The 14,608-nt window shown below is 45.3% G+C and overlaps 1 protein-coding gene across 3 annotated transcripts in view; it reads right to left on the reverse strand.

The window, feature by feature from the left end:
• The window catches only part of SLC37A2 (solute carrier family 37 member 2), a 497,972-nt gene that overhangs the window by 119,542 nt on the left and 363,822 nt on the right, over positions 1 to 14,608 (reverse strand). For all 3 annotated transcript variants that reach the window (XM_069614558.1, XM_069614557.1, XM_069614559.1), the window contains exon 7: positions 8,054 to 8,220. In XM_069614558.1, coding sequence (XP_069470659.1) covers positions 8,054 to 8,220 — 167 coding nt within the window. The remainder of the gene's footprint in view (positions 1 to 8,053; positions 8,221 to 14,608) is intronic.

A 14,608-nucleotide genomic window follows, 5' to 3' on the forward strand; every position in this document is an offset into this window, starting at 1 on the left:
CCAGTTCAGGCCTGCTTGGGGGTAGGGGCCCTGCCGACGCGTCCTTCCACTGCCGTAAGCCTGAGAGCGACCCCTGTATGCTTCTTGAGTGGAGGAGCGGGAAGGCTGTCCGTACACGGTAGTATATCCCTTGGAGGATCTGCTGGGCTTTCCTATGGACAAACAAAATGACAACCAACGCTGTTGCAGGGATACCAGGGAGCGCGCTGTCTCGTGTCAGTCTTTATAGCTTGCAAAGACTCATCGAAGGCCTTGCCGAAGAGGTTTTCACTGTCAAACGGCATATCCAGCAGCTTCGCCTGAACATCCTGGCGGATGTTTGTGGCCTTCAACCACCCATGTTGATGAAAGGACACGCCGTTCCCCATCTGGCGGAATCCCATGTCTGCGATGTACACCACCACTGTAATGGCATGGTCCGAGGCCACCTTCCCCTCTTGAAACAGTTCAGTTGCCTCAACCTTCTTGTCCTCAGGCAGGAAGTTTAGAATTTGTGCCAGCTTGATCCATAGTTCCCAGTCATTTTGGGACAAAATGGCTAGGACATTAGCGGCTTTGATGGTGGAGGATGCTGTATAGATCATTCTCTTGCCCATTCTCTTGCCCATTGTGTCCAGCTTCTTTTCCTCCTGGTCCGGAGGCACCATGGCTGCAGACGATGGGTTTGTTGGGCGCTTCCTGGTTGCAGCTGAGACCACCGAGTCGGGTGAAGGTTGAGATCTTGAGCACCTGGGGGCTGAATCTGATACCCTGTACTTTTTCTCGAGTCTGTCACGCTTGGGTGGGGCAGTCCTCTGGTTCTTCTTTAGCGCCAGGCCCTCTTCCCAGATATCATCCGGGAAAGGAGCAACATTATGGTCTTTCTTCTGTTCTTGTGCCGCCGGTACAGGAACCCATCTTTCTTAGTTTCCTCAGGTACTAACTGAAACAGTTCAGAGTCCCTGGACATCATGGAATTAAAGGATACAACTTTGTCTGGCGGGGATGCCCTGTGGGGCTTGTCCGCGTGTGGCGTTTCCCCATCAGATGGCACAAAGTCGTCTTCCTTGTCGGTACTTGTAGCCGTAGTAGCCGTGTCCGTGCCTGTGTCCGTGTCCGGAGCACCGGGTGGAGTCGGGTCGCAACATGGCAGAGGTGGAAGAGGGGTGGAGTGACACAGAGGACCAGCTCCCCCTTTAGACTTTCTCTTCCGACGAGGAGGGCTCAACCTTGGAGTTTCCCCGAGGGTCCTGTGGTGGCACATGCCCCTTGTGTAGGGGGCAAATCGCTGCTGCATCTACGTGACCAGTGTGTGTAGAGTCGTCACAATGTCCAGCGACAGCTCCCTCAGTTGAGGGGTGGAAGGAGCCAACAGTGTAAGGTCTGGACTGACATGCCTCTTTTGAGTGCAGGGGATTTAGGCTCACCGCCCTGAGATTCTCCTCCTTCGTGGTCTGTATAGTAGTAGTCATCAAGCAAATCATTGTTGCCGTTTGAGCTTGAGTAAATCTGCATCAGTTTTTCTGGAGCCGTACTTGGGTTCAAATCCTGTTGAGGTTCCATGGGGAGGGCCTTGTCCTCTTTCCTTCTCTAGAGGTTTCTAGAGGAGTCGATGCAGTCAAATGGCCTTTTTCTATCCCTGGGGTGCCTACTGTCTTCGTTGCTGCCACCACAGCTGTATAAAGTCTCGGGGTAAGGACACACGTGGTGTGGCCGTTGTAGGCACCACCTTCATGGACCCGCTCTCCTTCAATGCTGTTGTGATGGACGTCATCGACTTCGTTGACAATGTGGTCATCGAGGCCCTCGCAGATAGGGCCATCGTCGAATCGGTAGACTGAGAGGTCTTAGTTTTAAAGGATCCTCCCCAGACTCCTCCCACATTGATTTGTCAGCTGATAAATAGAGTTTGGACAGGGTTAGGGACTTTCTCTTAGAGGCCCCCTTCGTAGGCAGGCTCACTGTGGAGACTGATGGTGATGCCGATCGCGCTCTGCCGGACTTGGAAACCGCATCAGCGGCGAACCCAAGGCAACCAGTGTCACAGAGCTTGGCCTTCTTTTGGACCCTGACAGGTAGGGCGTCCTCAGAGGATCTCAACCTCCCCACAGAGGGCGTGCTCTCCTTGTACTGGCAGGTCCTGAGTGAGGCACTGCCATTTTTCCAGAGGCCAAGTCAGGGGCGTGGCTCGATTCTTAGTTTTCTTTGAGAAACGACGGCACACCTCACACAATATAAGCATTTATGATGTCTATCTTCTATGAATATGTTCCTTAATCCACACTTCATGCAGAGTTTGAAGAGGCTCCTGCCCCCCTTCTCCTCGGACATGGTTGAAAGGCATGAAGTAGGCCCAAGGCAGGGCCTTCTCGCAACTTCGATGGATGAACCGCAGTGGATGTCCATCTTCGCCGGCAGCATATCCACGCAGCCGGTAGCTGTCCTTTGGTCAAAAACAGTAAGTCAAATGTATTCAATTTTCTATGGAAAAAAACTCAAAAATGCACAAAAAATAGCTCGGAGAGCAACATAAGGACTCGTAATACTGAGGTGGAGCTTAGGGAGAGGGCTGTCATTGGATGCAGGCAGTATGACCCAGATGACAATGATTGGTTTAGAGGAGAAAAACTGTTTTAAAAAGAAAGTGAAACTGTTTTTTCTTATACCACTGATTTCCAGCCTAATGACGGGGTATATAGATGAGCAAGTGAATCCATGCCAGACTCCATGCTGCAGAAGTAAAGAGTAAAACAAAGGAGAAATTGCCTATGCTCTTCATTCTTCCACTATGTATGTCCGACTGAAGCCACCTGCTTTTATCAGGTGGTAATTCCTGGCAGATTTCCCAGCAAGGCCCAGGATAATAAGGCCAATACCTGTCTTCACCTGTCCTCAGCCTTCCTCGCCGTTCGCCCGGACCCCCTGCCGGATTCCCGACCAACCACGACGGTAAACGCCACTTCGCTTACGCAGCCCGTGGGTAAATTGAACTGCTTTGACTCTTGATAAGGCTTTGTTACCATAAGCTTCTTACTGCCATTTTCGTGCACTCCTGCCTTATTGCATGCTGTATCTGTGCCCAAGGATGCTTTGCACTGCATATGTTTGCTCCCCTTCCTCCTAATCCATGCCCTCCTACCTTACGCGCACCTTGATACTGCTCAAAGCCTTCACACATACCTCTGTCCTACCTCCCTTCGCAGCCATCCCGTCGACAGCGCTGTCGGTAGGTTGAGATTTGCCATGTTGCATCCCTCTTTACTGTAAACACTTTACCATCATTTTTTATCCTCTGCATGCTTGGCCGCACCTACCTGTTTGCCCAACCTGATCTACATGCTCTCCATTGAACTTCTGTACTGCCTTTACCACTAGCCTTACACTATGACACTCACTAACTCTTGAACTTAGGTGGCTGCACCTATTGTTACCTCATCTTGCTATGGTCCGCCATGATCAATGACTTGTGTGCTGCCCGAGATTATAGTCTATAGACCTGAGCCATCTGCAGCCATTTATAGGATCCTGCTACAGTGCTGCTGGCCTGCTATGCATACTCTCCAAGCCGCACTAGGTCAGCCCTCTCTGGGGTTATTACATAATTGACCCTGCCATAGCAACCCTAATTGTGTTGTGCCCTAAGGTCGCTTACAGACCAGTTCACTTGTGTTGTGCCTTAAGGTCGCTTACAGACCATTTCACTTGTGTTGTGCCCTAAGGTCGCTTACAGACCATTTCAATTGTGTTGTGCCCTAAGGTCGCTTACAGACCATTTCAATTGTGTTGTGCCCTAAGGTCGCTTACAGACCATTTCAATTGTGTTGTGCCTTAAGGTCGCTTACAGACCATTTCAATTGTGTTGTGCCTTAAGGTCGCTTACAGACCATTTCAATTGTGTTGTGCCTTAAGGTCGCTTACAGACCATTCAATTGTAGGTTAAAATTGCATTTAGTGATATGTTTCTAGTCGCAAAATGGAACTTAGAACTTAGCTATGTTTTTAGTCGCATTCTACAATGGCATACCTTTAGTTTAAAGCTGAATCTAGCTGTGCCTTGATTCGCATTCCGCAACTCCCTATCTTCAGGTTAATTAGCGAAAGCTAAATCTAACTGTGCTGCTATCTGCGCACCTGACTTAGTCAGCTAGCATGTACTCTCCAAAACCAAACAAACTAAGTATCATTGCACTAGATAGGACAGCTAAGTTACCTCTCTACGCTGCCTCCCTTACCATATTAGTGGTATTATCACTCTCCTACCTTACCATGCCTATTTCTCAACAAACCATTGGACCTACAGCAAACCAGTATCAAGATGATACTACCACATACAGGCCCTGTAGTACCACGGACAGAAACCTCAAACTTCGTGCTCGCCTACCAAAATTGTACGAACTACCAGCAAAGCAAATTGAACAAATCAACTTCCTAAAAATGAACATACAGCCGAAAACCACTGCAGAACACACTAGGAAACCTCATATCCCTAAAAGACCCACACAAAAATGCTCCAAACCTACCATTATAGCAAGCACCATGCTCACTAAACATCACCTCAAAGGTGCACTCATAAATGCTAGGTCCCTAGTCGCTCATGCTACAGAAATCTCAGATATTATTCTCGGACACCACCTAGACTTCCTGGCCATATCAGAATCATGGCTTCACGATGCAGCGGGTCCCGCCCTCTCCTTAGCAGTTCCCGACAATTATACCATCATACGAGCTGACAGACACACCTCCCGAGGCGGGGGTCTAGCCATTATAGCCAAGATCAGTCTTGACATAAGAGTCTCCACATCCCCCATCACGAAATCTTGTGAATGCCTCTCGGTCAAAATAGCCACCGCCAGCTCCCAAACATTAAACATCGTCCTGCTCTACAGACCTCCTGGTCCTATTGGAACCCTTGTTGAGGACCTCTCCACCACCCTGTCCAACAATTTGAAAAACACCTCCCAAACTATAGTGCTAGGAGACTTCAACCTAGGCTACAACGATATTAAAGACACCCAGTCCACAGCTACTGTTCTGATCCTAAAAGAGCTGGGCTTTGCCCAAAGAGTCACCTGTCCCACTCATAATAAAGGTCGCATCCTTGACTGGATAGCTGATCACAACTGTGGAGTAACCATTACAGACACTGTTCCCCAGATCTGGACGGACCACTTTCTACTACTATTTACAGTAGATACAAACTTAGCCACAGCCAAGTCCACACCTGCCCCTCCTATACCCACGAGGAACAAAAAGCTAATAACCACGGAAAAATTGTTGCCAATCATACTACCCCAACTAAACGCGCTCCCAGCTAACACGGAGCCTGATATGCTAGTTGATCAATTCAATGAAACTATGAACTCAGCCCTTGATCACATAGCACCGCTCAAATTACGGACTAGTAAACCGAAAAAACATCTCAACTCATGGTTCACCCCCCACCTAAAAAATCTCAGGTTAACCAAAAGAAAACTAGAATCCAAATGGAGACTTACTCCAACAGTAGAAAACAAACTGAACCTTGCAAAGATATCATCCCAGTACAAAAAAGATATCCTACTAGCCAAACGGGAAACATACAATACCAGAATATCCCAATCTAAATCAAGTGTCAGAGAACTGTTCAGTATCTTGAAAGAGCTGGAAACACCCATCAATCCTCAAGAAAACTGCACCAAGGACAAAAAATGGTGCTCAGACATTCAGTCTGCCCTTACCAACAAAGTAGTCAACCTACAAACTAAAATCGCCTTCAAAAAAGCATCTCTCACACCTCAGGACGCTCTAACCCCAGCACCCCTACTTAAATCTAAACAAATAACACATTTCTGCTTCTCCAAGGTATCTACCATTGAAGTCGAAAAAGTGATCCTTGGACTTAAACCATCCAACTGTAAAGGCGACCAATGCCCTGCCCAATTAATTAAGGATGCTGCGAGAGAACTATCGCCATTCATAACTAAACTCATCAACTCATCCTTCACTACCGGCATTGTACCGAAAAATCTTAAAGAGTCATGGGTCCTGCCACTCCTAAAGAAGCAAACCCTCGACCCTGCCATTCCCACCAATTTTAGGCCTATCACGACTGTGCCCTTTCTTCTAAAAATTTTAGACAAAGTGGCATACATGCAAATAAAAAATTTCCTTGAATCCAACCACCTGCTCGGAACCCGCCAATCTGGATTCCGTCGCCAGCATGGAACAGAGACTGCCCTTATCGATCTCAAGGCCCAAATAGATCATTGTAGGGACAATGGCCAAGCAGCCTTACTCCTCTTGCTAGACCTCTCAGCAGCGTTCGATTTAGTCGACCATACAGTCTTATGTAGCCACCTAGACTCTGCTGCTCACTTCTCCAAAGAGGCCATATTATGTATCAAATCCTTCCTGAATAACCGCACCATGAGAGTCTTCTCTCCATCAGCCTCAGCTGACCCGATCCCTATAACGTGCGGTGTACCCCAGGGATCTTGTGTATCACCAACCCTCTATAACATATTCACAAAGCCGCTCTTTGACGAAATGGATCATCTGGGTATCGCCTACACCAACTATGCAGACGATACCCAGATCCTCCTTCCGCTCTCAGGAGATTACGTCGTGGATCTGGCTTTAGTAAATAAAATTTACAGCATTGTTCAGGCATGGATGGCCACACACGGCTTATGCCTGAACGACGACAACTGAGCTCATAATCCTAGGCACTCCGACATACATAACTAAACTTAACACTGACTATGCCAGCTTCATTATCGATGGGAATAATATCAAAGTAGCAAAGGAAGTCAAGACCCTAGGCTTTTACCTTGACGCCACCTTAAACTTTGGCAAACAAGTCAACTCCCTAGCCTCTTCTACAGCATATACTTGCAAACTCATTAGAGCCAGCAAGCAATTCCTCTCTACAGACAGCTGCATCACGCTTGCCAGAGCCCTTATACTGTCCAAACTGGACTACTGTAATGGTCTCTACATTGGGGCTAACAAACAGACTATCCAAAATATCCAGGTCCTACAGAATAATGCCCTGAGAGCCGCGCTAAAGATCAACAGGAAAGAGCATATCTCCTCTATAAGAAGAGAATATAAATGGCTATTCACCCAGGACAAAATCCAACTCGAAATTGCCTCCCTTACTCACAAGTGCCTCAATAACATGGCACCACCGTACCTCATGGACAGGCTACACTTAAGAACCTCACCTAGACCAACAAGAACGGTCAATGCGAATTGCCTCTATGTCCCTCGCTTTAAACGTGCCACTATTGGAGGACATAGCTTCGCAGTCAAAGCAGCACAGCTTTGGAACTCCCTACCACATGATATAAGAGAACCCCAGCCCTTCGCGAAATTCAGGCAGAATTTGACCAAGTGGCTGAGAGCCAATGACATCTAACTAATCCGACCTGCTTGACCTGACTGTCCCTACTGGCGATCCACCTGCATGCCCCAGCTCTGATACCTCGGTCTGTATTTTACACCATTGTATATTACTGTACTTATTCCACTATTTTACACCATTGTATATTACTGTATATCACCTCCACATTGTTAAGTATTCCTGTACCCTTATCACCTCTTGTCTGGACCTAGCTCCAGCCCTGCTCATTCTTGCTTATTGTATACTGTATTATGACCATGCACATGTACCTGTACATATTTTATTTATTGTAGAATGTACTATGATTATGTAGATGTACCTGTAACAAAGTTGAGCATATTCTTGTCTTGTGCGCCCTGATGCTCCAGGGCATGGCGCGCCCTACAAATAATAAACTAAACTAAGCTATAGGAATTCATTTAATTACCACCAGTATGGAAACACATGTAGTGGAAAATGAAGTGGATTTGACAAGTGGATCTGGGAGAGCAAGACATGTTTAGTCTACTTTGTTCTCTAACTCTGCCTGCCAAACCAAAGAAAATCCTGTAGATCGGTAGAAATTGTGGTAAAAGTGTACCTTCACTTTTACCGATCCGTTGGACTTCGAAAATGAGGCTCAATGTGTCTAGCTCAGCAAAAACAGCAAGAGGAAACCATAGGAAGAGACCAGGGGAAATGTATACTTACACTCAACCAGGAAAAAGAAGCAGACCACCCCCAAAGCAGCAATGATGACTCCAGGAACAATGAAAGACAGCCCCCACGCCTTCGACACAAATGCCCCTGCGATCAAGGACCCCAAAATATTTCCAACCGAAGTATGGGAATTCCAGAAGCCCATGATTACTCCTCTCCTGCAAAAAAGAAGAAAAAAAAAGTCACTCGCCAAACTGTCAAGTCAATGCATGTCTGAATAAACACCTAGTGTGAAAGAAATTAAAGGGAATTTGCATTCCAATGACAGGGTGCCAAATTCGGTGAAAATTATTGAATACCCCCCCACCAAGGCAAACCTCTAGACTCCATGCCCTCCCAACTCATTATTAGATTTGTGACCATGAAATATGGTCTAAAGGCAATAGCTTTCAATATAAATATGTGCAGAGGTTGAAATATTAGGGCCGAGAAGATAACTCTGGGGCAATGCGTTTGCTTGGGAAGCAAGACAAGACAACAGAGCAATACAGGCTCGAATCCTGCCCCTGTAGGTCTCTGGTAGTAAGCTTGTTATAAAAGATTAAATAATTTCAACACTGACACAACATGTGTTCACAGCTTTTGTAATACACTTGACACAGATCAGTTTCATTCCACCCATCAATGTGCAGCAGAGATCCAAGGTTGAGCTTGTTGGAATGATCAGTTTTATTGAGAAACACACGTCATAAAGCTTGGTTTGGTTACAAAACCGTAATTAAAACCTCCATACCAAGATAAGGGTAATTACCGTGGGATGATGACTTTCCCCCAAAGTATTGCCCAAGGAGAAGCTGAGGGTTATTAGTGAGTGAGGCATTATCCAAAATGATATTACACCCCCAAAAGGACACTAAGGCCATTACCAAGTGAGATGAAAGTAAAAGAAAACTCGTTATTGTGGGTGAAAACATGGAATTAGTAATAATAAATTGTACACATTTTGTGTTTCATTGTGGATTGCCAATTTATGGAATTGAACTGTACATGCTCCTATTTTTACGCAGCTGAACAACTGTTTTTGTGCATCTTGTCAGGATGCTGCTGAAGTCAGAATGTTTGGAATGTCTCTACCGGAGATTATGGACTGCATTCGGAGCATTGTAATTGGCAGAGAAGTCGGTAATGGAATCCATGAGCTAAACGCAATTTAAACGGTCACAAAATAGAATAAAAGAAATGTATTTAAAAACTGAGGTGCAGTCTTATATACAAGCAGTAGCCTAAACCAGATGGATTAAAAACACTACCACACACAGTCAGGCTATTAAAGATTAAAACAACTGCAAAGAATACATATCATGATGTAATAAAGGGTGACTTGATTCTCAGGAACAAGCGGGCCTCACTTTGATTCGTTTTTAGGGGTGTACAGTGCAGCGGGGCAACACAGTGGTGTTTTATGAGAAGCTTAAAGAAGGCGGAGGGGGAGCTGGTTGCTGCAGAAATTAGTGCAATCCATGACCTTCTGCACAAACCACAGTGTCCTATAGCTTCATCAGGAGCCTGTCATAGCAGGCGCTGTGCCTTAAAATCAGCACAGCACATCGTCGTTCCTCATTTCTGCTATTGCGCCGGGTAGAACGGCAGCATTGGAATGTTCCATGACAGAATTATCTGAGAACAGATGCAGCGTGCTCTTGCAGGTGGAGCCTAAGCGTTTCAGTGGAATATTTTGGTCGAGGTGCAAGAAAACAGGTTGCATGCGATATAAATTGCTGGATAAAACATCCAGGGTGACTCGATATTTTTAAAGGCACTAAACACCCTTCCCAATATATTTTAGGACTGGTGCAATTATATAAACAAACTCCAATCGTAGTATCTGTGGTGAAAGTGTTTGCTATTGGCTTTAAAAATGAGTCCCCCTCGATGTTTATTTCCAGCAATGAAATCACTGGATGCCGCCACAACATTGCATGTTGTGGCTGAGGGGAGTATGTGCAGGAGATGGCAGAGTGAGGGTCTGTTAGAAGGAACAGCTCTTCTCTGCTTCAACACTTCCTCAGAGCTGCTCCTTGGTGGAAATCCCCATGCGTTGGACCTCAAATTTCATGTTCCCCTGCAACAGTTTCCCTTGAACCTCCTTTGCTCTACCGCACTCCTCCGTTTCTTTTTTTTCTCTTCAACAATGTCTTTATTCAACTGTTACCATTTTACAAATTGGGCATAAGACCTAGCAATGTACGTAATATTACATGAATCACTCATGAGCCGATTCATTAAGAATCTACTCACAAACATTGGTAGCAATCACCGAGATCCCAGCATCCATGTGTTGATCCTTCTTTTTGCTCTCCCCACCCCACTGCCGTTAATCCAAGTAGTTTATCCCTCAGTGAGCAGGATCGCCACAGCAGAGAATCTCTTCTGATCAAGGGAGGTTTCAGTTACCAGAGGCACTTTGAATGTTCTGTAAACGGCATCCATATATTTCTGTATCGCTCGTATTTCCCCATCCCTCCGAGGGCTCCCCTTCTCTGGGCCGCTCTGTTCCAATAGTAGATTGTATTTTGTGTCGAGATCAGTTTGGGAAATGCCTCCCTATGTTTGCCTATTTGCAGAAAGGGAATGTGAGATGGGGGCCGGGTGGGGCAGGGAGAACACTTGTTCAATTTACTTTCACTTTGGCCTTAGGTCTTCCATCTTAACGTTACGATATCTGTGCTGCCAAATTAGATCTATGCACGTCAGGGACCCCCAGGCCACCACTGAATTCCCCTCAACAGAACCTTCCTTGGTCTACGTGCTTTTTTCTTCCCCCATTTGAATTAGAGTATCTTTGCTTGAAGTGTCCACAAATCGGAATCGGGGATTCTGACTGGTAGTGCAGAGCATTGGTATAGCAGCCTAGGGATCAGTTTAATCTTGACTGCCGCTATCCTACAAAACCAAGGCGTTTCATGCGGATACCACCTATCCAATTCCTCAACGAAATCTTTAAAAAGCAGCATGAAGTTACATGGAAATATCACCGATCTGGTATTGGGAATCCTAACAACCAGGTAATCTATGGCCGTCTGAGCTGACTTTAATCGGGCATATCTCAGAAACCCTGTCCTGCATCCAATGAGGCAATATACCAAGGGCACGAGACTTTGAATAGTTGACCACAAATCCAGAGGCCAGACCAAAACCCCCCAATGTTTCCATCAACCCAGGTACAGATGTATCAAAGCCTGACCAAATAGGAGAATCAGTAGTCTGGTAGAGAATGGACAAAGCAAGACATTTATTCAAAAAGAAGTTTGCAAACTGAATAAATGGACAGCACCCCACTAGCCCGCCACCCAATCTAACCCAACCCAGCTCCAACTTGCCTTCACCCTTATATTCCCTCATGATGTGGCCCCTTTAATTCCCAGTCATTTCTACTTGACCTTTCCCACCCCCATGATGTCACAATTACTCCCATTATTTATCACTTTAGTCTTTCCTCAGTTTCCATCGGAATTCCATGTATAATGTTATCTTCTTCTGGGTCGGTCACACTGGTCTGAGGATATCCAGCATCCTCCGCCTCGGACGAGTTGCATTGTCCCACCACACCCCGACGTGTTTCCGGAAAACAAATAAGAACCCATTGTCTTGTCTAGTCCAAATTGGTGAAACTAAGATGGAGGATCAGTGCCCCAGAGAGCTCCTCAGAATGCTGTCTCAGCAGTCCTACTGCTCATGCTTGGGCAGAGAAGTACCCGTACAGGGACAAGTATTACCCAAGTTTTCCCTATCCAATGTCCACTAGGATTGAAAGGAAAATACTACACAGTCGGCCCTTTTCATATGACAAGTGAACCTTCAGGTATTTGAATATTTCCCCAGACTCCTCATATCCTCATTTACCTTCTTCATGTTTGTAGCCATCATATGCAGTTAAGACAAAAAACACCACACAAATCCCATCCTCAGACCCCCCCACTCCCCCTCACTTCTCTCGGGGTCCTTAATCATTCACAAGCATATGTAGCTCTCGTATTGGGACCATCACATCATCCGCAAATAGGGATATGTTATACTCCTCTCCTCCAATCTCGATCCCCCGAATCCTTTTGTTAGACCGAAACAAATTTGCAAAAGGTTCCATAGACATCTGAAATATCAAGTGGGACAAGGAGCATCCCTGTCTAGTACTGCTCGTATTTGCTATTTTCGATGCAAGGAGCCCATTCATTTTTATTGTCGTATTTCGTTTCTGATTGTTCGCCACAAATCAATCTCCTAATGTTCCGATGAAACCGAAATGCCTCTAGCACCAAATGAAGTCCCAATCTACCTTATCACAAGCCTTATGTGCATCCAAAAATATAGCCCGCATTGTGATCTTTTCACTTTTCCTAACTTTGATAATATTCAAACACCCTGAGAATGTTGTCCTGGGTATTTCTATTTGTTATAAACCCTGATTGGTCCTCATTAATCAGACCCGGGAGGGTATACATCACCCTTTGTGCCAGGATTTTGCAATACGATTGTGTGATTGTACCTGTGTCTGAAAAGGAGTTAAATAATTGTGTCAGGTACGGGGTCAGTTGGGCCTGAAATTTGTTATAGATGCTGCAGTAAAGCCGTCATGGCCTGGGGCTTTATCGTTAAGTGTTTTAATGGCCCATTCCAGCTGCGATGGCAAAATCGGAACCGCCAGATCTCGCTCAAGACCGGCAAACAGACAAGGTAGGTTTGCACCCGCAAAATAGTGCTCTTCATCCACTGCATTAAGGAACTCTTCGGATATTAATGCCGCAGAATACGTGCAGAGTATTTTCAACTTTCCGGCCTCATCAAAGCCCATTGCTCCATCTCAGTTCTAATTGCTTGTATATTGTTCCGCATTTGGATCTTCTAAAAACTTTAAGAGATGGTTTACCTTATTCCCATTAATGTAACAATGGCATTTAGTATTGAGTAAGGCCTGCGCTATTCTGTCTGCCAAATTAGCTTCTAGTTTAGCCCTAGCCAATTTTCATTTCTGAAATGCTGCTTGGGTTCTACTCGCCTCCTCTAGTTGTGACCGATTTTTGTATTGGTCCTCGTATATGCCTCCGTACGACTAATTTTTCCCCTCTATTACTTCTTTCATGGTATCCCCACTGCCGCCATAGATTGGGTGTGTATGAATTTTTTCAAAAAGGTAGTTTGAGATAACCTCAGCCATCTCCTGACAGAGGACCCAGTCTTCGGGAGACTCCTAATATTGCGACCACTGGAGCATGGTCAGAGATTATTTGGGGCACTATATGGGTCTCGCGAATACAGGGAGAGAGAACCCGATGTTAATAAGTGATCTATTCTGGACAGTCGCCATGGATGAGAGAGTAAAACATGGAATCAAGGGCATCATCATTAGATGGTCTACATTCAGGTACCACTGCCATCTCCCATCTAGAAAATGAAATTGCATTGTTATAATTTAATCTAGAGGGTTGTGATGATTTATCTACCTCAGGATTAGTTACCAAGTTGAAATAGCCCCTTATTATTGTTTCCCTTTTGGCGAATGCCACAGTTTGTGGTAGGACAACAGACAAATATTGCTCCGGTCAACTATTGGGCGCATAAAGCGACATTAAAGTGAACATGGACCCCCAGAGCAAGCCCTTAAACACACATTTCCCACGAGAATCCCTCAAAACACAGGCATTAACAAAAGGTACATCTTTGCCAATAATATCGCAACTGCCCTCTTCTTTTCTCTCCCAGATGCAAAGAACTGACGCCTATACATTAAACTGTGTTCATCCGGTATCCAGTCATTGCCTCGACAGCCAAACCATCGACAACCATACCCTTGAAAAAAATGGATCGAAAAAAAACATCTAATGCATTTTTTTCAATGGCAAAGGGTTTTGTTTAGCAAAAATGGGTTTTAAATGTTAAAAAAAGGTGGGTTGGGGGGAACCCCCCCCATTAAAAAAATAAAATAAAAATGCATCCAATGGTTTGTCGATGCTTTTCTTTCAAGGGTAGGGTTATCAATGGTTTGGCTGTCGAGGCAATCACTATAAACCATTCATCCACTTTCAACAGGTGTGTTTCATGCAAGCATACTATTGCCGGAGATATATCTAACAGCCTTCCAAAAACTGACCTCTTCATGGATCCCTGCATATACCACTTGACTATACGCATCTCATCATTTACCCCATCTGTATCGAACATGGCTCATATATAAACATTTTCCCATCCACAAACTTTCCATCCCAGTCTTAGAGTCTTGACTCGGCCCATGAAACGTTGTACCCAAAGAATACGTCAATTTTCAACTCCAAAATTGCTAAACCCCTTCCCCTCACACCCATTCCCTATCCAAGCCCATATCAACTCACAAACTTGAACAAGTATGGCATACATTACTCACAGTAATCGTATTTCTGATGCTTGTATCTGCTTAGATTCACATGCTATGCATAGGCCGACATCTAGTCGCAGAATATGACATGATTTGTTTTTGAAACTCAAAATAGGACGTCGACTGGGCGTGTTAGTAATACCATCCTTAGTGTGCCGTCTTCTGCACCCATGGTCCTTCATGCATCAAGGTCTCGGAGA

Source organism: Ambystoma mexicanum, chromosome 9 (assembly GCF_040938575.1).
Source record: "Ambystoma mexicanum isolate Mex_15411 chromosome 9, UKY_AmexF1_1, whole genome shotgun sequence".
Lineage (NCBI taxonomy): Eukaryota > Metazoa > Chordata > Amphibia > Caudata > Ambystomatidae > Ambystoma > Ambystoma mexicanum.